Raw genomic sequence first — 27,683 nt, 5'->3', positions numbered from 1 at the left:
AGTGTCTCCCGGGAAGTACGTAAATTACCACAGGGACCATTGCTCAGTGATGCTCTTGGCATCCACACTTAACACAGTCACTGTAGCTCTCTACAAGAGCTTGCCGACGGCCTAACATGAAAGTCACCTGTGGGTTGGGTTTGCATCTCCCCGTGTTCCACCCTGAGCCTGTGCTTTTGCCCCAGGCTGGCCCAGGCAGCGTGCACGGAGCTAGAGGCCAGCTCGGAGGAGTCAGGGGCCTCAGACATCTTTGCCTGGGTGTCCTTACCTGGCTTCCCCTGGCCCCGTCCCCTGCTCTGCTCGAGGGTCCACCAGCATTTGCCCCTTGAACTTCTCCACTGCATCAGTCTTTTGGACCTGGTAGCAGGCCACTAAATTCCTAGTTTGGTCTTCTGGTACCTGGAGCTCTCCCCGCTCCTGTGGCCCTCCCCCCATCACTGGCCACTTGGCTGGAGTCACAGCTGGGACCATGTGCTTCAGACTCTAGAAGCCCAGCAGCATCCTCATCCTTGCGTCCCCGGCCCTGGGGCTGGCACATTGTTGCGACTTAATAGGCGTTGATGACCTTGACCTGAACCAGACCGGATCAAACATCCAAACGGTGTCTTGCAGTGCTCGGCCACCTGCGGCAAAGGGACCCGAAAACGAACTGTGACGTGCACCAACTCGCAAGGAAAATGCGATGCGTCCATGAGGCCCAAAGCAGAGGAGGCGTGCGAGGACTACTCGGGCTGCTACGAGTGGAAGACCGGGGACTGGTCCAAGGTGAGTCCGGCGGGCCTGCATCTCCACCCTGCCCGCCCACGCGGGGAGCTCTGCAAACAGGAGCTCAGCAATCACATGGGCTTCCACTGCATGAGGCAGTCCCAGGCTACCCAGGCTACCCAGGCAAGTTCGCTTTCTCTCCAAGCTCTGCACCTGCCCATGACCCTGTGCCGTGTGCATTCAGAAGGAAACCGAATGCCTCCCAAAGTACGGAGCAGGGTGCCCCGGATCCCAGTTGGCTGCCCTGTGCTGTGTGCGGCCTGTGCCCCAGCATCCCTCGGGGGGCTTGGCCATTGGCCATCACAAAAGCCTCGTAAACACGGAGGAGCCTTGGCCGAAACGGACACGGAGGGGCTTTGGGGCAAACAGCACTTCCCTTCACTTTCAGGACCCCTGGGTGAGGGCCCGCACAATGCATGGGCAGGCAGGTGGGGGCTCTGGGGGGAGCGGGCAGAAAGGAAGAGCCATCTTCTAGAGCCTGGCCTGCAGCCCGGGGTTGGGGTGCAGAGAGGGTGAAAGAGCACTGCAACGTAAATCAGATGTGAAAACTTCTTTGCTGTTCAGCTCTTCTTTTATTCATTCCCCTAGTATCTGTGAACCCATTACCTCTGAGGCCTGTTTCCTGGGGGGAGGGGGGAGCTGAGGTAAGTACTGCTGTCCCACATGAGCACCGGCCAGGAGGCCTGCTAGGGAACCTTTTCCCAAAAACCATAGAATTTCTAGTGACATTCGCTAACGTCTGATTTTCTAAGGAAAATTTCTAATGGCAGCACAGGGTGTTCGTGTTTCTTTTTTGGTCTTCGCAACTGAAAACTCCCCGTTCACTTCTCTTGATGTCTCTTCACCCCAAGTTTGCAGACTGGTGGCCCAAGGGCCCCCAGTTTTTGCGTGGCCTGCGTGATATCATAAACATTCTGGAATTGTTACTAACATTTAAAAACAGGGCGATTTCGCCTGAAAATCTGGATTTGGGGCCCTTGTCTGGAAATCTGGCAACATGGCGATGTGTCCTCGTCCTCACTTGGCCACCGTGACCTGGGGCCAAGCAGGCCTGGTGCCTTTCCCCAGGCCCTGGCCCTCCTCCAGCCCCCCACACTCCTCTAGCCACTATGTGTTTTGATTTAGCTGCCTGGCCCAGGCAGTAATTTGGTTTGTGCCTCTGCTTTATGGAAGGAGAGGTGGTTTGGCCATTAGAAAGCAAAACTTACCCAGATCGGGTCCTCCCAGAAATGCCACCTTCCTGCAAATGAGAATACAAACTCCTCCAAACTCATGGAGGGCACAAAAGCCAATTTCTCAGGTTCCAGTTTGCCAGCTATGCTAAAATGCAGCTTCTGGATAACTGCGAATTTGGGGAAGACCAAAAACACCTCCTTTTTATTTACTCCCTGATCAGAAGATCTGACCAAAGCAATAGAACCGGGCCAACAGTCCAGCTTCTCCATGAATGTAATAACACGTCGAATGGAGTTGCCAGGATGTCTTCCTTTGGAGGAGGCTTCACTTGAACTTCACTTGAAGGCTCTTGCAAAAATGCCATTAGAACCTCGAGTCCTGTGAGAGAGGCATCAAGGGGCTGAGTTACAGCTCTGACTCACCATTTAACATATCTTAACCTCTCTGGCCCTCAGTCTCTTTATCACTGCAATGGAGAATCATTAACACTGGCCCTGCCTGTTTCTCAGAGACGCTCAGAGCTTTCAAGGCATTAATATATGTGACTAAGCGCTTTGACAACTCAGGCCATTTTTCCTGCCCCAAACCCAGCACCCAGTGTTTATGCTGGGTCCCCAGGAGGCACAGTCCCCAGGACTAACCTGTTCTGATCTCATCTAACTTTGTCTTATCGATCGGAGGGCCCAGCCTTTTATAGAACCATGCCAAGAAATGTCGTCTCATGGCCAACCATGTCAGACTCAGCTTGAGAAGGGTCACCAGTGTATCCCAAAGGCCCAGGGAAATGTAAGTGAGCTCTCAACAGTTTGGGTTCTAATCAATAAGAAAACATTTTGGGAGTGTTCCGTGTCAGAATTGTCAGAAGACATAGAAGGGGAGCTCCCCAACAGAGTAAGAGGCAGAAGACCATTGTTTGGACTCCAAATGTCCAGGTGTGGACTGGAACAAAGCTGTCATTCTACTTGGGGAATTAGAAGGGTCCTGTGGTCACACCCCACATGCAGCCTATGCTAGTGAAGGGTGACCTCCATGGTCATAGATATCCCTGGGCGGGAAGCGGAGGGGAGGGGAGGGGTCAAGGAGGGCCTGGGCTGCACTCAGCCCTCAGAGTTTGAGGTCTACCCCTGCGCCTCTGCCCTCTGACCAGGTCCTTGGCCCTGTTTTCTAGAAGAGACAGTAGATGCTCAGAGATTAAGTGACTGGCCCACAGTGCTCCGGCAGAGTCCAAGGTCTGAACCCCAGGTCAGAGTTCAGTCCATATGCGAGGGGCTCCGGAGGCCCCATGATGGTACCTTTGAGCCACAGCATGTCCTAGAGATGGTCATTGGCTCTCCAGAGCCTGAGTTTCTCCAGCCTCACCATTCGGGCTTTGAAGACCAGATGGACACTTCTGTTTTCTTAAGTACCGTGAACTTCCTGGTGCGGGGAGCTGCAAAACGCCAGGAAATAAATGTGAGTCGTACCTGAGAGGCTCATCCCTGTGCTACCCCAGATCTGGTAGCTCACGCTCGCCCTCCTCCATTGTTCAAGGGCCCCTCCTTGGTTGAGGAGGCCGGTTTGCCATTTAGCAAACTCCCCCACACACAGTCCACCAGGCGAAGTAGAGCCTTTAGCTGGCCTGCCTCTTTATTAGCCAGGCCATGGTGAATAATGCCTCCCAGCTTTCTGGAAAGTAAGGTATTGGAAGGCCACAGTGCCTGCTTTTTACCACAGCCAGCTTGATCAGTCATCCCTGGCCTTAAAAACAGGAAAGATTGATGGCATGTGATGATCTTGGCTGCCATCCAGGGGTGGTATCTGATGGCATCGGATTGGTGTACACAGAGCCTTGGGGGAGAGTACTCAGCATGGCAGGGGGAGGGGGCGGGAAGCTGCCCCCTCCCCAGCACGTCTGGCCAGAGCCGGGGCCCAGGGCAGACTCGATCTACCAAGCTGAGAACTTGGTCACAGACCTGGAACTGGAAGTCCAGGTATGCATGAGCATACTGAGCAAGCGTGACGGGGCAGGGGCCACACAAAACTCAACTGTGGGACCCCCACCCTGACGGTTTGCCTCACCACCACTCCCTCCTCCACAGCCATCACTGGGTGGTCTGGCCTGCCCAGTTGCAGATATCTGTAGAGTACGGTTCTAGAAATCTGCCCGTTGCTTTTCCCCATTTCTTCTCTGGAGAACGGAAAGATACAGTTCCCTATAGGGGTCCTTGTCCTCACTCGCTGGGCAACTGGCCAACATAAGTGGATTCCACTGGATGGATGGTACCCTGACATTTACACTTCTCTGGACTAGATTTGCTTTGCCGTTGACCACTTATCTTCACTCTACGGCTTGTGGACAGTGCCCTTGTCACACACATGGGGTTGGTGCACTTTTATTTTTTTTTATTTTTTATTGTTATGTTAATCACCATACATTAAATCATTAGTTTTTGATGTAGTGTTCCATGATTCATTGTTTGTGCATAACACCCAGTGCTCCATGCCGAGCATGACCTCTTTAATACCCATCACCAGGCTAACCCATCCTCCCACCCACCTCCCCTCTAGAACCCTCAGTTTGTTTTTCAGAGTCCATCATCTCTCATGGTTCGTCTCCCCCTCTGATTTCCCCCCCTTCATTCTTCCCCTCCTGCTATCATCTTCTTTTGTTTTTGTTTTTTTTTCTTAACATATATTGCATTATTTGTTTCAGAGGTACAGAGCTGTGATTCAACAGTCTTGCACAATTCACAGCACTCACCATAGCACATACCCTCCCCAGTGTCTATCACCCAGCCACCCCATCCCTCCCACCCCCCACCACTCCAGCAACCCTCAGTTTGTTTCCTGAGATTAAGAATTCCTCATATCAGTGAGGTCATATGATACATGTCTTTCTCTGATTGACTTATTTCGCTCAGCATAACACCCTCCAGTTCCAACCACGTTCTTGCAAATGGCAAGATCTCATTCCTTTTGATGCCTGCATAATATTCCATTGTATATATATACCACTTCTTCTTTATCCATTCATCTGTCGATGGACATCTTGGCTCTTTCCACAGTTTGGCTATTGTGGACATGGCTGCTATAAACATCGGGCTGCACGTACCCCTTCGGATCCCTACATTTGTACCTTTGGGGTAAATACCCAGTAGTGCAATTGCTGGATCATATGGTAGCTCTATTCTCAACTTTTTGAGGAACCTCCATATTGTTTTTCAGAGTGGCTGCACCAGCTTGCATTCCCACCAACAGTGTAGGAGGGTTCCCCTTTCTCTGCATCCCCGCCAACATCTGTCGTTTCCTGACCTGTTAATTTTAGCCATTCTGACTGGTGTGAGGTGATATCTCATTGAGGTTTTGATTTGGATTTCCCTGGTGCCGAGCGATGTTGAGCACTTTTTCATGTGTCTGTTGGCCATTTGGATGTCTTCTTTGGAAAAATGTCTGTTCATATCTTCGGCCCATTTTTTGATTGGATTCTTTGTTCTTTGGGTGTTGAGTTTGATAAGTTCTTTATAGGTTTTGGATACTAGCCCTTTATGTGATATGTCATTTGCAAATATCTTCTCCCATTCTGTCAGTTGTCTTTTGGTTTTGTTGACTGTTTCTTTTGCTGTGCAAAAGCTTTTTATCTTGGACGCCTGGGTGGCTCAGTTGGTTAAGCGACTGCCTTCGGCTCAGGTCATGATCCTGGAGTCCCTGGATCGAGTCCCGCATCGGGCTCCCTGCTCTGCAGGGAGTCTGCTTCTCCCTCTGACCCTCCACCCTCTCATGTGCTCTCTCTCATTCTCTCTCTCTCAAATAGATAAATAAAATCTTTAAAAAAAAAAAAAAGCTTTTTATCTTGATGAAGTCCCAATAGTTCATTTTTGTCCTTGCTTCCCTTGCCTTTGGTGATGTTTCTAGGAAGAAGTTGCTGAGGCTGAGGTCGAAGAGGTTGCTGCCTGTGTTCTTCAGGATTTTGACGGACACCTGCCTCACATTTAGGTCTTTCAACCATTTGGAGTCTATTTTTGTGTGTGGTGTAAGGAAATGGTCCAGTTTCATTCTTCTGCATGTGGCTGTCCAATTTTCCCAACACCATCTGTTGAAGAGACTGTCTTTTTTCCATTGGACATTCTTTCCTGCTTTGTCAAAGATTACTTGACCATAGAGTTGAGGGTCCATTTCTGGGCTCTCTATTCTGTTCCATTGATCTGTGTGTCTGTTTTTGTGCCAGTACCATACTGTCTTGATGATGACAGCTTTGTAGTAGAGCTGGAAGTCCGGAATTGTGATGCCGCCAGCTTTGCTTTTCTTTTTCAACATTCCTCTGGCTATGCGGGGTCTTTTCTGGTTCCATACAAATTTTAGGATGATTTGTTCCATTTCTTTGAAGAAAGTGGATGGTATTTTGATGGGGATTGCATTGAATGTGTAGATTGCTCTAGGTAGGATTGACATCTTCACAATATTTGTTCTTCCAATCCATGAGCATGGAACGTTTTTCCATTTCTTTGTGTCTTCCTCAATTTCTTTCATGAGTATTTTATAGTTTTCTGAGTACAGATCCTTTGCCTCTTTGGTTAGATTTATTCCTAGGTATCTTATGGTTTTGGGTGCAATTGTAAATGGGATCGACTCCTTAATTTCTCTTTCATCTCTCTTGGTGGTGGTGTATAGGAATGCCACTGATTTCTGTGCATTGATTTTATATCCTGCCACTTGACTGAATTCCTGTATGAGTTCTAGCAGTTTTGGGGTGGAGTCTTTTGGGTTTTCCACATAAAGTATCAAATCATCTGCAAAGAGTGAGAGTTTGACTTCTTCTTTGCCGATTTGGATGCCTTTGATTTCTTTTTGTTGTCTGATTGCTGTGGCTAGGACTTCTAATACTATGTTGAACAGCAGTGGTGATAGTGGACATCCCTGACGCATTCCCGACCTTAGGGGGAAAGCTCTCAGTTTTTCCCCATTGAGAATGATATTCGCTGTAGGTTTTTCATAGATGGCTTTGATGATATTGAGGTATGTACCCTCTATGCCTATACTCTGAAGAGTTTTGATCAAGAAAGGATGCTGTACTTTGTCAAATGCTTTTTCTGCATCTATTGAGAGGATCATATGATTCTTGTTCTTTCTTTTGTTAATGTATTGTATCACATTGATTTGCGGATGTTGAACCAACCTTGCAGCCCAGGGATAAATCCCACTTGGTCGTGGTGAATAATCCTTTTAATGTACTGTTGGATCCTATTGGCTAGTATTTTGGTGAATTTTTGCATCCATGTTCATCAAGGATATTGGTCTGTAATTCTCCTTTTTGACGGGGTCTTTGTCTGGTTTTGGGATCAAGGTAATGGTGGCCTCATAAAAAGAGTTTGGAAGTTTCCTTCCATTTCTATTTTTTGGAACAGTTTCAGAAGAATAGGTATTAATTCTTCTTGAAATGTTTGGTAGAATTCCCCTGGCAAGCCATCTGGCCTTTGTTTGTTGGGAGATTTTTGATGACTGCTTCAATTTCCTTAGTGGTTATAGGTCTGTTCAGGTTTTCTATTTCTTCCTGGTTCAGTTTTGGTAGTCGTACATCTCTAGGAATGCATCCATTTCTTCCAGATTATCTCATTTGCTGGCATAGAGTTGCTCATAATATGTTCTTATAATTGTTTGTATTTCTTTGGTGTTGGTTGTGATCTCTCCTCTTTCATTCACGATTTTGTTGATTTGGGTCATTTCTCTTTTCTTTTTGATAAGTCTGGCCAGGGGCTTATCAATCTTGTTAATTCTTTCAAAGAACCAGCTCCTAGTTTCGTTGATCTGTTCTACTGTTCTTTTGTTTTCTATTTCATTGATTTCTGCTCTGATCTTTATGATTTCTCTTCTCCTGCTGGGTTTAGGCTTTATTTGCTGTTCTTTCTCCATCTCCTTTAGGTGTAGGGTTAGGTTGTGTACTTGAGACCTTTCTTGTTTCTTGAGAAAGGCTTGTATTGCTATATACTTTCCTCTTAGGACTGCCTTTGCTGCATCCCAAAGATTTTGAACAGTTGTGTTTTCATTTTCATTGGTTTCCATGAATTTTTTGAATTCCACTTTAATTTCCTGGTTGACCCATTCATTCTTTAGTAGGATGCTCTTTAGCCTCCATGTATTTGAGTTCTTTCTGACTTTCCTCTTGTGATTGAGTTCTAGTTTCAAAGCACTGTGGTCTGAAAATAGGCAGGGAATGATCCCAATCTTTTGGTACCGGTTGAGACCTGATTTGTGACCTAGGATGTGATCTATTCTGGAGAATGTTCCATGGGCACTAGAGAAGAATGTGTATTCCGTTGCTTTGGGATGGAATGTTCTGAATATGTCTGTGAAGTCCATTTGGTCCAGTGTGTCATTTAAAGTCTTTATTTCCTTGTTGATCTTTGGCTTAGATGATCTGTCCATTTCAGTGAGGGGGGTGTTAAAGTCCCCCACTATTACTGTATTGTTGTCAATGTGTTTCTTTGCTTTCGTTATTAATTGCCTTATATAATTGGAAACTCCCATGATAGGGACATAGATATTTACAATTGTTAGATCTTGTTGGATAGACCCTTTAAGTAGGGTATAGTGTCCTTCCTCATCTCTTATTACAGTCTTTGGTTTAAAATCTAATTTGTCTGATATAAGGATTGCCACCTCAGCTTTCCTTTGGTGTCCATTAGCATGGTAAATGGTTTTCCACCCCCTCACTTTCAATCTGGGGGTGTCTTTGGGTCTAAAACGAGTCTCTTGCAGACAGCATATCGATGGGTCTTGTTTTTTAATCCAATCTGATAGCCTGTGTCTTTTGATTGGGGCATTTAGCCCATTTACATTCAGGGTAACTATTGAAAGATAGGAATTTAGTGCCATTGTATTGCCTGAAGGTGACTGTTCCTGTATATTGTCTGTGTTCCTTTCTGGTCTATGTTGCTTTTAGGCTCTCTCTTTGCTTAGAGGACCCCTTTCAATATTTCTTGTAGGGCTGGTTTCGTGTTTGCAAATTCCTTTAGTTTTTGTTTGTCCTGGAAGCTTTTTATCTCTCCTTCTATTTTCAATGACAGCCTAGCTGGATATAGTATTCTTGGCTGCATATTTTTCTCGTTTAGTGCTCTGAATATATCCTGCCAGTCCTTTCTGGCCTGCCAGGTCTCTGTGGATAGGTCTGTTGCCAATCTAATGTTTCTACCATTGTAGGTTACATATCTTCTCCCGAGCTGCTTTCAGGATTTTCTCTTTGTCTCTGAGACTCGTAAGTTTTACTATTAGATGTCAGGGTGTTGACCTATTTTTATTGATTTTGAGAGGGGTTCTCTGTGCCTCCTGGATTTTGATGCCTGTTTCCTTCCCCAAATTAGGGAAGTTCTCTGCTCTGATTTGCTCCAATATACCTTCTGCCCCTCTCTCTCTTTCTTCTTCTTCTGGGATCCCAATTATTCTAATGTTGTTTCTTCTTATGGTATCACTTATCTCTCGAATTCTGCCCTCGTGATCCAGTAGTTGTTTATCTCTCTTTTTCTCAGCTTCTTTATTTTCCATCATTTGGTCTTCTATATCACTGATTCTCTCTCCTGCCTCATTTATCCTAGCAGTGAGTGCCCCCATTTTTGATTGCACCTCATTAATAGCCTTTTGGATTTCGACTTGGTTAGATTTTAGTTCTTTTATTTCTCCAGAAAGGGTTTCTCTAATAACTTTCATGCTTTTTTCAAGCCCAGCTAGTATCTTTAAAGTCATGATTCTGAACTCTAGATCTGACATCGTACTAATGTCAGTATTGAGTAGGTCCCTGGCAGTCGGTACTACCTCTTGTTCTTTTTGTTGAGGTGATCTTTTCCATCTTGTCATTTTGTCCAGAGGAGAATAGGTGAATGAGAGAACCAAATGCTAACAGGGTAACAAAATCCCCAGAAAATATACTCTAAACAAATCAGAAAAGACCTGAAGCCAGGGGAAAAGAAAGGGAAAGAAAGAAAAAAGAAAAAGAAAAAGATAAAAACAAACAAAAACAGAACAAAACAAAAAAAAACAGAATATGATCAAATATAATCAGGCTGGTGCATAGATCAGTGCTGCACACTAGATTTTGGGTGTATTTTGGTCTGTTAGAAGAAAGTGCCTCCCAAAATTTTAAAGAAAGAAAAACTTATATATGTACAAAAACAAGGGTTGATATGATGAAGGGATGGAATATGACTGTAAAGATGAAAATTATAAAAAATTTTATAAAAGGAATTGATAAGTTGTTTGAAAAAAGAAAGAAGAGGATTTTAAAAAAAATGGAAAAAAAAAAGGCAGAGAATGTGATCAGACAGGAGAGTAGAACAAAGCCATACACTAGAGATTTAGGGTATATTTTGATCTGTTAGAAGAAACTATCTAAAAATTTTAAAGAGAGAACAACTTATATATATATGCCAAAAATAAGGGTAACTACTATGAAGGGATAGAATATGACTCTAGAAATGAAAAATAAAAATGCTTTTTGGTTGAAAAAGGGAAAAAGAAAAATTAAAAAAAAAATTAACTTTGAAAGACTAAAGAACCATGGTAAAAAAGCCATGGATTCTTTGTGCAGTATTCCCCTAGCGCTGGAGTTCTGCCGTTCTCATTGATCGGTAAACCTGGTCTTGGCTGGCTGTTCTCGCTGATCTTCTGGGGGAGGGGCCTGTTGCCGTGGTTCCCAAATGTGTTTGCCGGAGGCGGAATTGCCCCGCCCTTGCCGGTCCGGGCTAAGTAATCTGCTCGGGTTTGCTCTCGGGAGCTTTTGTTCCCTGCAAGCTTTCCGTACAGCTTTGGAGGCGGAGAGTGAAAATGGCGGCCTCCCAGTCTCCGCCCCGGAGGAGCCAAGAACTCGGGGCCCCGCTCCTCAGTGCGCCCCCAGAGAAAAGCAGTCAGTCACTCCCGTCTCCCCGGTCTCTGGCCGTACTCTGTGCTCACCCGGCCTGTGACCGCGCCTTTCTATCTGGCACCCGACCCCGGGTGGAGTCTCCAAACCCAGCAGATCCCCGCGGTGCGCTCCCGCGCCGCTCCTCCTGGGGGAGGAAGGGGAGTCTCCCCGGATCTGCTGCTTGTTGGGTCCCTGCTGGAGGTGCAGTGGCCCGACTGTGCTGCGGATCACAGTTTATGACAACCCCGAGCTGAGAGCCCGCGCCTGGGCTCTGTCTCTGCAGCCGGCTTCCCTGCTCCGATACCTGGGAGCTCTGCCGCACTCAGGCACCCCCGGTCTTCCTGTGACCCCGAGGGTCCTGAGACCACACTGTCCCGCGAGGGTTCCACCCCCCACTTAGCCACCAGAGTGACGTCCCTCAGCGGAGCCGACTTCTAAAAGTCCCGATTCTGTGCTCCGCGGCTGTATCACTTCACAGAAGCTGCCGATGGAGGCCCCTCCCCCGCCGTCTATCCTCCTGAATATCGCCTCGGATTCACTTCTCCGCACGTCCTACCTTCCAGAAAGTGGTCGCTTTTCTGTTCAGAGAGTTGTTGCTATTCTTTTCTTCGATCTCCTGTTGAGTTTGTAGGTGTTCAGAATGGTTTGATCCCTATCCAGCTGAATTCCTGAGACCAGACGAAATCCAGGTCTCCTACCCCTCCACCATCTTGCTCCGCCCCCCCCCTGCCCCCCGGTTGGTGCACTTTTAAACCCTCTCCTGTAACCAGCCTCCAAACCGCTCACATGCCAGACTTGGAAGGCTTCGAGCAAGCTGCCCAGAAGGAAAGTCAATAAAAGTCCAAGGGCTGTCAGAGCCTCAGTGTATCTGGAAGCTTTGACATTTTGCCTCCAAGCAATCTCCTATTACTTGGCCCCAAGGTGCTGTTAAGAAAGATAAGCGTGTGGGGCGCCTGGGTGGCTCAGTCGTTAAGCGTCTGCCTTCGGCTCAGGTCATGATCCCAGGGTCCTGGGATCGAGCCCCGCGTCAGGCGCCCTGCTCAGCGGGAAGCCTGCTTCTCCCTCTCCCACTCCCCCTGCTTGTGTTCCCTTTCTCGCTGTCTCTCTCTCTGTCATATAAATAAATAAAATCCTTAAAAAAAAAAAAAGAAAGATAAGCGTGTCTCCAGGGAGGTGACGGACACTGGTCCAAGGAGATGGCGCAGGTGCTGTCCTGCACTCACCGAAGCAAGAAGGAGCAGTCATCCCTTGGGAAGGGGCTGGCACCCATCTCCTCCTGTAGTGGGTGAGGGTTCCTGAGAACAGCACCCAGGACTGTGGGGAGGCAGGGCCCCTCCCCCAGCCTCAGCAAATGGCTGAACCCCAACCAGGGACCTGCGCGCAGGGCAGACCTCACATTCCCATTCCTGCTGAGGGCATTATTGCTCTCTGCCGTGTTTGAAAAATGACCTGCCCTCCTGGGATATCCGCTATTTCCAGATCTGTGCAAATCATTGTTTCCACCCGCTAAATGCTGGGTATTCAACCCGGGGGGCAGGGAGATGTCACTTAAAATGGGAAAGGAGGAAATCACATTTCTTTCTAGAATAGCATGACTTTTGATCAAAAGTTGAGATGTTTCAGTTTCAAGACCAGAGGCATTAATCACGACTGAGCTGATGGGATGTTTCTAATTAGAAACAAATTATTCTGGAGGGACTCTAATGGATGGTGTTTTTAGAGAAAACCATTGGCTCTCTGTGTTAAGAGTATGGTGTTCCCTTTCACTGAAAGGATCAAAGTGACCATTGACTTCCTGGTGCCAGTGGAGGTCCCGTGGAAGGGAGCTGGTCTTACTCCTAGGCCTCAGTCAGGCCCCAGGTGTGCCCCTCACACCCGAGCCCCAGGCTGTGATGTGGAAATCACAGCACCTCCCAGAGGCCTTGGGAGGTCAGAGGAAGAAATAAGCATGTAAGAGCCTCTGTTCTCTACCGTGCTGTCCCCAGACATCTGGTAGATGCCTTCCTGCGCTCTGGGCAGGGAGATGGGGCTTTCAGCAACATGGCCTTAGCAAGGAATGAGAGGGGTTTGCTACAGAAAGTGTTTCAGCCCATACCACTTCCAAAGCCTGCACCTACTTTCTTTGGTGGGGCCTGACCCCGCACCCCACTCTGCAAGGCTGGCCTGCCTGCCAAGCTGGGGGTCTGCAACCAAGTCTCTGTGATTCAAGCAGCACTTCCTGTGCTCCTTTTCTCAGGAGAGAATGTGCCAGATCTGTCCTGGGCACGGGAGTGAACAGAGAGTGGACAGTGACCCAGCCTAGGTATGGACCGACAAGGAGCCAACCACCTTAGGCCACACTGAGTCCCCCTGGGCTGTGGATGGGGTTGCTGGTGGAGGGTGATGCTATTTCTTTTGGGCTCAGTGAGAACGGCCCCTGACATCCACTAGTGCTTTAGAATTGACAAAGCATATTCACTCGTATCATCTCATTTGGTCCCATCCCCGTTTTACAGATGAGGAAACTGGCTCAGAGTGGTGATGTGGCTTTTTTTCCCCAAGGTCACACAACTAGAAAACAGCAGGGCTAAGAGTCTGGTGCCTGCCTTCTGACTCTTAATCCACCTTTCTTTCAGGTGCATAATAATGCCAGAGGCTTAGATTCCAAACTTGAAACAGGAAGGAGCTGAACTCTAAGATGCCCACAGCTCTGACCATCACAGGCATATGCTTGTCAGAAAGTCAGGTATCTACCTGCTCTCTCTCCACCATCACCGCCCCCCCCCCATCACAACCTGCTCCCAAAAGGGCTTTGTATCAGCCATTCACACTTTAGTGTCAATCTGTTGTCTCTCCCTGAGGTCCTGCCTGTTGTCTACCCTCATTTGTGAAATGAAAAGTTGAGTCCTTATTAAAAAGAAACTTGGACATCAAAGAGGAGGTGTCTGAGGCACCAGGGATATCAGGGCCCTTTTCTGGACTTTGTGAAACCATACTACGCAGGCAGCCAGCACTCTGCACGAAGACAGAGGGCCAGTTCTCCATTCAGTATTACTCTTAGGAATGTAAGCGGCCAGGAAAAGGAGAGTCATCACATTTCAGTGCTTTTCAGAGCAGGGGCAGAAGGGAGAGAGGGCAGATTACCCCCCTTGGTGTGAGCACTTTGCGTGGGTGGACAGAGCCTGCCACCAGGTCATAGAGTTCCAGAGAAAGGTCTAGAACTCATATCTGCTCAACTGAGAGAAATGAGCTTGCTCTAGAGCAGAAGAGCCTCCAGAAATTTCCAGGACAGGTGCCTGCATGGAAGTGAGATAAATCGTCTAATGGCAGATGCCTTTGCCCCCTCGGTTTCCCTGCTGCCCCTCCACTCACCCTGTAACCTTTGTCAAACCAGCTGCCTTTGTGTGGAGCGAGGGATCAGAGAGAGGGGTGGCTCCCCTGCATGGCAGCCTGGGTTTTAGCCACTACCTGGATCTCGCCATCGAATCAGAGAAGCTGTTGCCCCTAAGGAACACATGCTCCATCAGTGACCCCTGAGCAGGGCACGTGGTCAGGAGGACACAGGTCCACATCCCTGCTCTGCTGTCTCTCATCAGAATCGTCTTAGAACAGCTCTGAATATGGCTCATATTCACCGGTGCCTGCACATGGTGACAGCGTACGTAGGAGGCAGGAGACAGGCTGTAGCATTTGCTGGGTGCCTGGGCCTGCCTCCTCCAGCAGGAGTGGAGGGTCTTTCACACAGTCACTGACGGGCCGGGAGAGCTAAGCTACCAGAGTGATCACGGCTCTTGCCCGAGGACACATAGTGACAGTGGCCCTGCGGGGTCCTCTGTGCTCCAGGCTCACACAGCACGATCAAAAGCTCTTGGGATCACCAGCCCTTGCAGGCTGTCAGGGGTCACCTTGCCCTTTGGGCTCCCTGGCTATAGGGCCCCGGGCAAAATCTCTAGGTCAGCAGGTTGCAAATTCAGAGACACGGGGAAACCTGAGGCTGAGGCTGAGGAGAGAAAGGAAAAACAGTTTGCCAGGGAGTATGAGTTGAAGGGGTGTGTGTGTGTGTGTGTGTGTGTGTGTCTGTCTGTCTGTCTGCCTGTCTGAGAAAGCATTTCCAGTTTCAAGGCTGGAGCAAAGACAGTGGGGATTTTCATTACTGTTTAAAACCTGCTATTTCAGGTTTCAGCAGCTTCCGACGGTTGCACGGCTCATGCCAAGTCTGGGGGGGAAATCTGTCAAAAATGCTTTTGAAGAGCTTTTGACATTTCACCAGCCAAGTGCCTTTCAGACATCAGCAGAAAGTGGAGTTAGCATGAGGGTCTGCCCTTCCCCCAGCCCCGCCTCAGGCTCTGCGAGCCAAACCTGCCCGGGGGCCGGCTGGCCCCTCAGAGCAGGAGACTGGGGGGTGGGGGGCGCTAACAAAGGGCCGTGAGGGCTCCCCCCTTGCCAGGTCTCCGGCTCACCCCAGAGCCCGGGGAGGAAGCCCGGCCGCCCCCGCCTCCGTCGGAACCCGGGCTCAAGCAAGTATCAAGCCTTCCTGCAGCATTTCCCTCTTCCTGAGGTTTTTACGACCTCCTTTAGCTAATTCTCAAAACACCCCTTTGGGATCTGGTGTTATTTATAGTCATGATTTTACAGCTGGGAGAAGTGAAGAGAAGGAAGGCCTCGCCGCAGAGGAGCGTGTCATGAGGGCGGGGCCCCCACGGGGTGACAGAGACCTGGTTCCTCCCTGCTGGGGAGCCGTGTGGCCCCGGAGGAGGGCGGGGTGGTGGGGGGGTCTGGCGCTCTCACTGGGGAGGAGCTGTATGGACGCTCTGGGGCTCCCATTCCTCCTCTCTGAAAGGCAGTGCTGTGCCCATGTGGATGCCTTTCATGCAGTCGGTGCATGTTTATTGAGCACCTACTGTGTTCTGAGCGCCGCCCTGGCCTCGGCCGCGGTTAGCCGGACGATTACTGAGGACTAACGAGAATGACATAAGCCCAGGGCCCAGCACTTGCTGGGGAGGGGGCGTGAGGGGCTGCCCTCACTTCGGGTCGTCTGGCAGGGAGCTTTCCGGCTGGATTTATTACTGCTTCATTTCTTTGTTTCCCGAGTCTCAGGGAGCCACGTTAAATGTTAATGTAATGAGCGACCTGAAAAAAAATACCCCACAGTGAAAAAGAGTGCTTCAAACAAGACCAGAGATGTTTTTTATGTATCTGTTTGCTGGGATTTTTAAAAGCCCCAGAATGGCTTCACAGCAATGCTTGGGGCTAATCCGATGCTAGCAGGAGCCACTTTGGTCTCCTCGCTGTTTAATTAAAGCTGAGGCCGAGGGGAGGCAGGCGGAGATGGAATTCCTGGTCTGCGCCCGTGTTATCTCAAATGCAGCAAGCTCAAGTTACAAGCGGATGCTGTTCAAAAGCAACCCCTCGGACCTGTCTGGAATCACGTTCGTCCTCAGGGTCAAGTCAGCTTCTAATGGTGCTCCTGGAGGTTATCTGGCTGAGCTGCCAGATCAGGGCCTGGAGCCAGGGAAAGGCAGACAGCCACACCTGCCTGCGGAGGCCTGGTGTCGGGGCATGGCCGGCAGGCCAAGCGGCTCAGTGCCTTTTCCTGGGCTCCAAGGACTCCCCGGCCCGCTCTCTCTGCTCTTGTCCAAGCACTAACTGTTAATAATAACAGTAGCACTTGCAGAGGGCTCACTCGCTGCTGGTCACCTGTTCCAAGCTTTTCTAATCATCGCAATCATTCTACAAGGAAAGTTTTATTATCCTCAAGCCACAGATGAAGAAACTGGGGCTCAGATAGGTTAAGTAACCTGCCCGAGGTCACACAGCTAGTAAGGAGGGATGGAGTATGCTGACAGGTCTGTCCTGCCCCTGCTGCTCTATCCCCAATCTGACTCTAGCTACGGAGAGTGTGGTTACCCGTGGATGTTAGGCCAGGGGCAGGCTTGGACCGAAGTGAAAGTTTCTGTACATGCCACTTGGTCACTGTTTGTCTTCTAACAGCTGACGCAATGAAGCGGCCTCTGTGGGGCTGGCTCAGACACCCCAAGGTTCTCAAAAGTTCTTCTAAACGACTACGAGCCTTTCACAGCTCACAGCTGTGTGAACAGAGTCCCTAGGATGCCAGCAAAAATGTAGCAAAGCCTAATGTGAGAGACAAATCCCTATGAGGGGCAGGGTCCGCAGGGTCCCTAAGTGCCCCCACTTAGGGTCACCTCCCAGCCTGTCACCTGGCCCTGCCCTGCCTCATGGAGGTGCAGGAGAGCCATGAGAACAGACACTTTGGTCTCTGTGCAGGAACTCTGGAGGTCATTCCATGATCTCATGGAGCAGTTTTCTCCGGGCTGGAAAATTAAAAGCCGGTGACGCTGTGCTAGGAAAGATAATGAATCAAATGGTGGACCTGGGCAGTAAGCTAGTTTTTTGTTTCCTGGCTCGCATAGAGGCTGCAGTGCAGCTAGTACAAGCCATAATTCATACAGGAAGATGGAATTTGGTCCATGAAACGGGGCAGCTGGGGTCCTGTCCCTCCTCTGCCACTTACTAACTCTGTGACCTTGGCCCAGACACTGACCCCCACTGAGCTCAGTGGCCAGCAGCCTCAGGACTGTTGTGGAATGTTCCACGCTATTGTGGAACCTTACAAGCGAGCCCACGGGATAAGCAAACACACCATTTGTATACACAGGGGTGTCGTGAATGCTCTCCCTTCCCCCACACCTGATCCCCCTCCCCAACCGGCCTTAGAGCCTGTGAAACAAGACTAAGAACTTTCAGAGGGGAAATCATTTTTCAAGGGCAACCCCAGACACCTGAGTTTTACAATGGTCATTGATCACTTTCAGGCAGAGACCTTGTCAGTTTTGCATTTGGTTTGAATAGACCCACAGGATTGAGTTCTTGCCCTGATTTTTACATACATAATAATGACACCTGCAAAAGACATCGAAACCCTTCCTGATGTTCCTGGTCAGGAAGTGACTCAGCCGGGCTGACTGCCCAGCCGCCAGGGCCTTGGGTACCTTGTGTGGTCATGGGGTGCCATGGGAGCGAGACAGGCATAGCTTCAGGAGCCTTCTCCACTCGCCAGTGCAGTGTCCTGGGGCCCCAGCCACCATCTGTCCTGCCCTGGAAGGACCCCCTCTCCAAGAGGGAGTATGAAAACACGTATGGACGTGTCTCCTGCAGCAGGTGGCTCCCAGGGCCCATGGTCCGAGTCAAGATCTGATGAGAAAAGGGATGTTGATATTGCCTCTAGATCAGCACGCATATAGATATCTCTTTTCCCCACATACGCAGTTTAGCGCCACATAGGCACAGATACTGGGTCCCAAGTACATGGTAATCCCATTTTCCCAGGAAGCAGGTTTTATTTATTTATTTTTTTAATTTTACAACCAACTTACATATAAAAGTCTTTAATGGTAGAGGTGGACGAGTCAAATGCCTACCTAAAATATAAAATTCATTCGGGTAGCTACACATTCCTATTTAAAGGTTTATATTTCTATTTTAACTTAGAAATATTGCTGTTTTTTTCTGTAGCATATTATAAAGTCAGACCCAATGAAGCTGCTGGGTGTGCGGGGTGAAAAGCGAGTGAATATGAGCAGTTTTGTAAGGTGCAACCAAACACTTGCCGGGTCTGTCTTCATCATCACTCGCTCTGCCTTCTGAGTCATCTCCCTCCCAGATATAACCTGTCACTGCTGAGTTCACAGAGGTGCCACCTCTTTTGGAATCTGTATGCACTGCTCTCGCTGGATAGTCCCTCACAAGCTGGGGCATCACTTAGCACTGTGTCTGCATGACTTTGCTCCGCGTTGGCCTGACTCTGCTCTGCATTCGGGGGATTCTGTACTACGTTAGGATCCTTAACCTTTTCCTTCTTTCATTCTGTTGGTGTGGACTCCCAGTCTCTTTGTATAACCACTTACCAGCTTGCTTTTAAGTGATTTTTAAACATTTCTTAGATCGTCCTCCCTCATTTGTGATTATGAAGTCATGCCTCCAGGAGATAGATTTCTTTGCTTCCTTTTTTTTTTTTTCTTAATCCCCAAGTGATCTTGCTACAAATAATTAAAGGCACCCCTTATCCCTGCCCCGAACTGTGAGAGGTTTTGTTCTCACTTAAGTATAAGGCAATTTACTCTTTTCCAAGAATCATTTTGAGCGAAATACGTCTCCCCCTTATATTCGAGCATACCTGTCACCGGTGTATAAACTCAGCAGGGCGGTAGGTGGATGTCCGTTCTGGCTTAATTATACATTTTTGTATATGAATCCTCACCAGTTCACTGTAAGAAAAGAGAGCTTATTATACTCTACACAGGACACTGGGCAGAAGTTCCGGACAAATCAGAGGTTCTCAGCTCTGGGTGCCCCTTCTAAGGATACTGATCGATTGGTCTGGGACATTGAGGTTTTTAAAAACTCATCAGGTAATCCCCCGCAACAGAGCCCAGCTCCCTCCTTGATGCCCTCCAGGTGGAAGTCATGTTGCTATGGCAGCCATCCCATGTTCAAGGTCTCCTATTGGTGGGACCTGCCCGTGTGACCTCATCCCTCCACCTCGGCACCCCTCAAACTTCCCTGGGCCCCAGTGCCAACTCCTGAGGTCTAGGATGGAACCCAGAAATCTGCATCCGTAATGCATGATGAATTCTCTTTTTTTTTTTTTAAAGATTTTATTTATTTATTTGAGAGAGAGAGAATGAGAGACAGAGAGCATGAGAGGGAGGAGGGTCAGAGGGAGAAGCAGACTCCCTGCCGAGCAGGGAGCCCGATGCGGGACTCGATCCCAGGACTCCAGGATCATGACCTGAGCCGAAGGCAGTCGCTTAACCAACTGAGCCACCCAGGCGCCCCATGCATGATGAATTCTCAAGCCCACAAGCAGCCCCTGCCTGGTTTATCTAGAAGATAGACTGTGAAGGGAGACACACGCGGAGGCCCTGGGGCTGGCCGTGCCCGCGGGGGAGAGTGCTTGTTCTGGTTTGAACAGACCAGAGCCCACCGGGGGGCTTCTGGTTCTCCCACCACTTCTGTGATTTGGAAAAGACTGGGGCCCCTTCAGAGCACCATTCCCTCGGAGACTCTTTATCCTTGTAAAGTGAAAAAAAACACACGCAAAAAAAAAAACAAAAACCAAAAAACCATGACCCTGCTTGTCAGACTAGAATGCCGAGGAATTCACCTGGTGCACACAAGCTCTTTGGGGAGCAGATGGTACCAGCAGTCTCCCACTGAGCCTGTGCCTGGTGACTCCTCACAGACCCCCCCCTCCCCGCCCCAGGACAGCCCCCCTCCGGCACAGGCCGAGGTCAGGCCTGACTGGGAGGAGACAGGGAGGCACATGATCCAGAGGGCACCTGGCATCGCCACCCCATGTGGCGTTCAGAGGACAGGCCCTGCGCCCCTCTCTTTACCCCCAGGTGCCGGCATGAACTCCAGCTGGGCCGTGGCACCTGAGGCCTTTGCTTTATTAAAGTTTTGCAGAATGCTCTCAGAACCCCGTAAATCACGGGTGGTGTGGGTGCTAGAGGATCCAGATGGAGAGAGTACACCTGTGGACCTGACTTTCCGGCTGGAAGAGACCAGCCTATTGGAAAGACAGTTCCGGGGGCTCCTGGGAGAGCGAGCAAGGGCCCAGGAGCTTGGAGAGCAGGATCAGGGTGGAGGAGCTGAGGAACGGGCAGGTTCCCCAGTGGAACACTTTAAAAGGGTGCAGAGAGGGACAGGAGGAAGGCAGGAACTGCATGGGGCAGTCCTACCAAGTACACTCAGTGGGATGTCTGCTGAGTTACGCTGGGCTGGTCTTGGCAAACCCAGGTCTACAAGGGCTGGAGGTGCCAGCAACTCGGGCCTTGGTGTCTGAGTTAAAACCGTGAGCCACAAATAATATGTGACTCCATGACTCCATGATGCAAGAAAGGTTGCACTTCCTTTTCTCCCACTTAATTCTGGGCCCCAACTCTCCAGCCTTGCGGGAAATTCAACCCCGCCCATGACTGAGCTCCCCTCTATAACCAAGGCCAGGGGAAGACTCCAGAGCCTCACGTAGCACAGAGCACTGGGGAGACGCCTGAGGTCATCATGCCCAGCCACCAAGCCACCCTGTCCGCCAGCTCAAGAATTTGGAAGCCCAGCTTTCTGCTTGGAACAGGGGTAGAGAAGGTGGGAAGTGACATGCAAGCCTCGTAAATTAATATTTCAGCAACTGTCTTGTGTCTTAGCTTGGGCTGCTGAGATGAAATACCATAGACCGGGGCGGGGCGGGGGGCGGGGGCTTAAACAACATACATTTATTTCTCCCGGTTCTGGAGGCTGGGAAGTCCAAGGTCAAGGTACTGGCCCATTTGGTTCTTGGTGAGGGCCCACTTCCTAGCTCGCAGACGGCTGCCTTCTCACTGTGTCCTCACGTGGTGGAAGAAGGGCTCTGGTCTCTCTTCCTCTTTTTATAAGGACACTAATCCCATCATGGAGGCTCTGCCCTTATGACCTCATCTAAGCCTAATTACCTCCCAAAGCGCCCCCCCCCCAAAAAAAACCATCCCACTGGGAGCTAAGGCTTCAACATGTGGATTTGGGGAGACAAAGCACATTCAGTGCATAACATCCTGAAACAGGCCTCTGTCAGGCAGCTGGTGTGCAGCCAGGCCCACTCGTCCTGCATTACCCCAAGCACCTGGGAATGACATGCAGGGGCCAGGCGCAGGGGCGGCTGCTTCGCGGAGCCACAGTCACGGCCGCTCGGCCCGGGTGAGGCCCCAGCTCAGACCGTCCCTGTCTCCGGCAGTGCTCCTCGACCTGTGGGAAGGGCCTTCAGTCCCGCGTGGTGCAGTGCATGCACAAGGTCACCGGGCGCCATGGCAGCGAGTGCCCCGCCCTCTCGAAGCCCGCAGCCTACAGACAGTGCCACCAGGAGGTCTGCAATGACAAGATCAACGTGAACACCATCACCTCCCCTCGCCTCGGTGAGTGGCCCCAGGCTGCTGGGGAGGGCCAGCGAGTCCCCGCTGGTGGTAGGGCTTCTAGAAGCCAGAAAGCTCTCCCCACCCCCACCTTGGGGCTTATCCAAAACCCGGAGAGGCCAACGCTTGTCAGCTCTGTAGAATGTCAGAGGTTTCAGAGATGGGATTTCATTCTTTGTCATGAAAAAGACGTCTGCGAGCGGCGACCTCAAACACAACACCGAGAGCGCCCAGCTAGGCACTCTGCCAACAGTGAGGAACACAGGCAGATGGCTCCCCGTTAAGGTTTTGGGGCTCCCGTGCGTGAGGAGGGCAAGGGGAGGGGCGTTCTTCCAGAAATGAAGGAGCTGGGGTGTCATTCACAAAACCTTGGTGGTGGTCCTTAAGCTGATGCTCGAGAAGAAAGAGGTGGTGATAGGTTGGAGTCTTGAATTCAGTGGCATGGGAGGGAGAAGAGGAACATTTAACACGAATTTAATGGTTCCTTTTAACAGTCTCTGCTTTTCCAAATAGAAATCCCTAAGGAATATTTTCCTCCCCAGAGCCCCCTTCCCTAATGCTGAAATGCAACCAGCACAAAGGGGGCTTCTAAGTTGTTTCACTTGGAGGGGGGGTGGTCTTTGAGCTTGCAGAGGGGCACTCGCAAGCTCTGCATGCACAACCCTCCTTGGGATGCTCCAGAGACCTCCCTCCGGCAGGACCTTCTCTCCGCAGGATGACCCTGAAGGAGATTTGGGCCACTTGCTTGCGCTGTGAGCTTCTGCTTCGATGCGCCCTTTGAGGCCCACTGCCCCATGTCATCCTGTCTTATAAATGCCAGCAGTGGTGGCGTCCTTCGCCAAAAAGTACCAGTGGGTGCCGCTTAGCTGAGAAGCAGGCTGCGCAGTGCCCTTGCCCCGAGGAAGCAGCCAGACTGCCGTGCTCGGCCAGGTGGTCAGGTTAGACACAGGAGTGCGTCCCCTGCAGAAAAAAGCGACATCACGTGGCCCTGGCAGGGGGCATATTTCCTCGAGTCCGTGCAAGGCTCTGGCATGTGAGCGAGGGCAGCCCCAGAGTGGGTCAGCCCGCAAGCCCTCTGTGTGCATGCATCGGGACGTCCCCATGCCATCCGTAACCCCTGGGCTCTCTCTCTCCACCATCCCCTTAGCCGCTCTGACCTACAAATGCACACGGGACCAGTGGACGGTGTATTGCCGGGTCATCCGAGAAAAGAACCTCTGCCAGGACATGCGGTGGTACCAGCGCTGCTGCCAGACGTGCAGGGACTTCTATGCAAACAAGATGCGCCAGCCACCGCCGCCCTTGCCGAGCTCATGACACGGGGCCCGGCGGTCCCCCAGCGCTCCAGCGCGTGGTCTGCATCCCGATGACATGGCTAGCTGAAAGCCTGCCCACCTGAGAGCACACCAGTCCTGCGGCCGGGGCCCCCCCACCCCCCCAGAGCACACTGCCACTCACCCACAAGGCTGTCCCAAGAATCCAACCGTTTAGAACCCAAGCGTGGACTTGACGTTCGCTGTTAGCGCTTTTGTATTTAATATATTGTTAACAGCCACTGGATGGCTTTCTACAGTAAGGAAAAAAGAGGCATGAGTCACAAAATTATTGTCATTTCTAAGGTTCCGTGTACCTCAAAGGGAACACCTCTGGCAGACCGTTGTCGAAAGAAAGAGACGTCATTGAGCACTTCTGTCTTGGCTTTCTTTTGACGTTTGAATTCCCGGTGCTTGATGTGCCATGGGGGGATTATCCCCCAAAGGAGACATTTTACATTAAAACAGGCTTTATTCTGAAAGCCGGCGGCACCCTGGAAGGAAGGACAGATGTCAGCGAGCCTCTGCTAATGGCTTCTCCTGAGAGGACCAGGCTGCCGGAGCCCTTCTTGACCACACAAGAGTCAGCACTTTGCCTCCCGGCGCATCTCTGAAAACGTGTTCTCTAGATCGTGGGCCTCATCTTGGAAGTCTTGTCCCTGACAGTTTGAATCTCTATCAGCCAAGGATGCCAAGGCCACGCAGTTCTGTGTTGGGGAGAATATTCTGGAAGTGTCTGGGTTTGGGGAGGCATTTAATTTCTATACTCTACTGTCCACTGCATCAGGAAACAGAAAGTCTTTCTTCAAGGTGCTATGAAATGGGATGTATGTTAATTTGGGGGATGGGACTGGTTCCTGGCATAAAGGTGAGCTCAGGACAGCTTCAACCGGGGTGTAGGGCCCCTCTACCTTCTGGGGGCCTCTACTTCAGGCAGTACTTCGTAAAGCTTTGCTTCCCGTTGACCTTGGCCATCTACCTAAAGTTGATTCTTTCTAGAACCTCTGGCTACTTTGCCCTGGCCTGGGACTGATTTCCTCCAGAAGCCACTCAGCCTGGTGTGCCAGGATCCGTGGAGGAGGGCCCCCCGGCCAGGATCGCTGCACAACCACCGCGCCTTCCCATAGCCCAGACCTTGCGGGACCCATCACTGTCACGCTGTTGTCATTGACCCATCTTCTTAGTAAGGCAAGGATGACTCTCAGAAAAGCACGAAGAAAGTCTTTCCCTCCGGCAGCCCCTCAAAACAGAGCCGCACCCTCTCCAGAAGCGTGGACAAATGACAAGAGTACAGAAGACGGTGGGACCCTGCCCGCTTTGGGAGCTGGGAGGGAGAGACTCTAGATGCCAGGAGGCCTGTTTCATTCAGCGACTTGGTGGGTGTTTGATGGGTGCTTACGTTCAAGGACTTTACCGTGATAAACCCCCCGCCTTTGCCTCTCTGATTGCAGCCAGGGGGCCTCATGTATGTCAATCTCCCTGGGGTCAGCTCCAAGGACTTCCTGATTTATTGGTGCTGTGTTCATGTATCTGCTTTTGTTTTTGATGATGTCACAACTTTAGGGCTAACTTAAGGCTGTTTCAGTGTATGATTTTTCATATTCCAGAAACAGAGAAGTGGTAGGGATGACAAGAAATGTGTGCGGTTCCACTTGAATCAACGAGAAGTATCGAGAAACCTGCTTGAGTGCTGTGTGTAAAAGACTGAAAGAATGCCAGGATGGAGTGATCCACCCTGCAGTGTAACCCCCCCCAACCCCCAATGGTTGCACCGGAGCCTGAGCAAAATGCTATCCTCCCCAGCTCAGGCTTGGCCACCAACAGAATCCCGCAAACCCCATTTCCACAAAACACTCAAATTCTTGGGGAGCTAGGGTTCCGTGTTCCCCCCAGCCCCCAGCGGGCTAAGCTTCACCACAAAACATCAGAAAGATGGCAGCCTCAGACACTGAGGAGCAGAGCCGGGATGGCCAGCTAAGGAAGCCAGGGCAGCCTTGTTTGCTCATGCGCACCCTCATACCCAAGCTGGGCAAGCCCAGAGGCGAGCCCTTTCCCTGGTGCCTCTGAATTACCCCCCACTGGGTCCCTTGACCGTATCCACTGGATGCATCTGGCAAGGGCCTCACACCTTCAAAAGGCAGATAACTGATTTGGTTCTTATTCAACACCCCGTTGGTTCCCCCAACGTTGGTGTCTTTCTTGACCTGTTTTAGCTCATGCCAGAGCACTGTTGCTCTGAAATCCCCCAGCCCGCCTTCTGTTTATGGCACAAGCAATGACCAATGTCAGCGAAGCCAGCCTGACGCTCTTGTACAGAAGACATTGAAACCCTGTGATCGCAACAGTGACGTTTCTTTATTAACACTACCCTGTACTGTCACTCAAGTACTGTACCTTTTTGATTGCATGAATGTGTTACTAACTGCAGAGTCTTACGACCTTATGGTGCTACTTTTGTGGGTACAAATGAAACCCTCTCACTTGACCATGGCTTGATATTATCAGAACACAGGGAAAGATCCTCGGCAGCAATAATATCATTGCTTTGCTCTCTTTTCTTCATTTCAGAGTCCAGTGTATATATTTTCCATTAGTTAACTTACATTACGTACTGTACCCATGGTATTGTTGTTTTACTTTTTGGTGCTGGTTTTGAAAGAAAAAAAAAGAACAGAAGACAAACATTGGACACCACTGTAAATGAAAAATTAATCATTTCATTGGAAGTGAGTCGAACATGTTTTAATAAAATGTTTTTCCATAACAATTTTAAGCTGTCTGTGAAGTAAAAGACAAAAACCAGTCCTCGAGCGCTGACAGAGGGAGGCCTGTCCTTCGGCAAGTGGTCCCGTAGCTCGCCTGGAACGGCGTCCCGACCACAGCTGTGGACGGTGTCAGAGGTCGCTGGTAAATGCAGTTCTGGCGGGTGGCTGGCCTCCCTGAGCAAGCACTAACGAATCATCCCGTCCCGGGCCTCACCCCAGTGTGGCTGCAAAGCCCTGGGTGGGGACAGGAAGGCCTGACGGCTGTGCCGTGAGTCTCTGTCTGACACAGAGCGGCAGTTACCTCGCTCGCAGAGATGCCCATGCCCCTCCGTGGGGGTACAGTGACCCCTGGTGCGGGGCCCCCGCAGACTGGGCCCTGGGCATGCCAGAACGGGCACCTGCTCCCTACAACCTTGCTTTGCTACTTTTAGCCCCCGCCTCCCCCACCCTGCTGATGGTCCATTCAGCTTCCCTCCTCGTGCAGGGGTGAGGCGGAGCCCTGGCCCTGCAGTCCTCCCAGGCTGAGGACACGGCAAGGGTACCACACTGTGGGACCCTGTCTGGGCTTGACGAGGAGCAGGGATGTCACTGCTCCTTCTCCTGAGTGGGGGGAGGCGGTTCATCTCCTTCTGGCATCAAGGAGAAAGAGCTCCCCAGCCAAGAACTTGGAGCTCCATTCGACAGAGAGCGCCTCCTTTGAATGTTGGAGCAGCCCCCAGAAATTCCCTGAAGTAAAGACCATTTGTTTAACAGACAGCAAAGTGCCCACGGCACCCCCAGTTGCCAGGAAACGCAAGCCTGTTGCTTGTGTTAATTCTCATTAATCATCAGCCACCTACCTCCGAGATCTGTTGGTATCTTCTCCTCCTTTCTCTGAGAGCTCTGATCGCTCTGGAACTTCCAAAAGCCCCGATGGTATGCCGTTTCTCCAGGAGTGGCTACAATTCCTGGGTGGCCCTCAGCAACTTGTTTGGTGGTGAAATTGACAAGCTCTCGCTCAGCGAGTGTTGAGTGGGTTTCTAGTAGGAACCAAGCACTCCCTGGAACTGATGATAACACAACAAAAGACCAGCTCAGAAGCCCAAAGCCCCACTGAGCAGACAAGCCTGGAGCCCCGGACAATAGAGAATGAGCGAGAGCTGCAGGAACTCCAAGAAGGGAAAGGTCAGGACCTCCTTTGTGGATTTGATTGGCCTCTGGACACAGGAAAGAAGGGTTGGGGTTGGAACTTCCATGAACTCTCCAGACCACTCCACTGGCTCGTGCCCCTGTCCTACATTAACACAGTATTCTTGTGTCACTGGACCCTCAGATGCTCCATTGTATCTTGTCCTCAGCAGCCCCTATCCTTTGGGACATTCTCTTCTCGAAGCTTCTGGACCACTGTCTCCTGACTTGTCTCCTCCTTCAGCTCCTTCCTAGCTCTCCTTTCTCGGCCAGCTGTAGGCGAAGGAATGCCCCAGGGTTCAGCCCTAACCCCAATCTCTCTAAATACTTTCTCCATAGGTCATGTCACCCAGACCTGAGACTTTGAAAACCAAGCATATTCTGGTATCTCCCCAATTAACATCTTTGGCCCTGACCTCTCTCTTGACCTCCATGTTCATACATGACCTCTCCATGTGCACAGGCAATCCTGCAGGAAGCTCTGGAACTGGGATGGCCCTTCAGAGTTATCCCAAATCTGACACTTGTTGGGGATGGCCCACCTCTGCTCCATGTGACATTAGCTGGGGCAGTTCAAAGCCCAAGCAGAGGCTGGGATTATCAGAAGGCTCCCATGCTTGCCTATCTGGCAAACAATGCTGGTCCTAAGAACCTCAGCTGGGACTTTCAGCCAGAACACCTACACGTGACC

General features: G+C 50.4%; 1 protein-coding gene across 1 annotated transcript in view; it reads left to right on the top strand.

Annotated features, from left to right (window-relative positions):
• The window catches only part of ADAMTS17 (ADAM metallopeptidase with thrombospondin type 1 motif 17), a 348,017-nt gene extending 324,953 nt beyond the window's left edge, over window positions 1-23,064 (top strand). Inside the window, exons 21-23 of the mRNA XM_032391277.1 lie at window positions 613-765; window positions 21,573-21,750; window positions 22,895-23,064. Coding sequence (XP_032247168.1) covers window positions 613-765; window positions 21,573-21,750; window positions 22,895-23,064 — 501 coding nt within the window. The remainder of the gene's footprint in view (window positions 1-612; window positions 766-21,572; window positions 21,751-22,894) is intronic.
• The last annotated feature ends 4,619 nt before the right edge of the window (window positions 23,065-27,683 follow it).

This window comes from Phoca vitulina, unplaced genomic scaffold (genome assembly GCF_004348235.1).
Source record: "Phoca vitulina isolate PV1807 unplaced genomic scaffold, GSC_HSeal_1.0 scaffold61, whole genome shotgun sequence".
Lineage (NCBI taxonomy): Eukaryota > Metazoa > Chordata > Mammalia > Carnivora > Phocidae > Phoca > Phoca vitulina.
The sequence above is the reverse complement of the archived record's forward strand: the minus strand, read 5'-3'. Positions and strand labels throughout refer to the sequence as shown.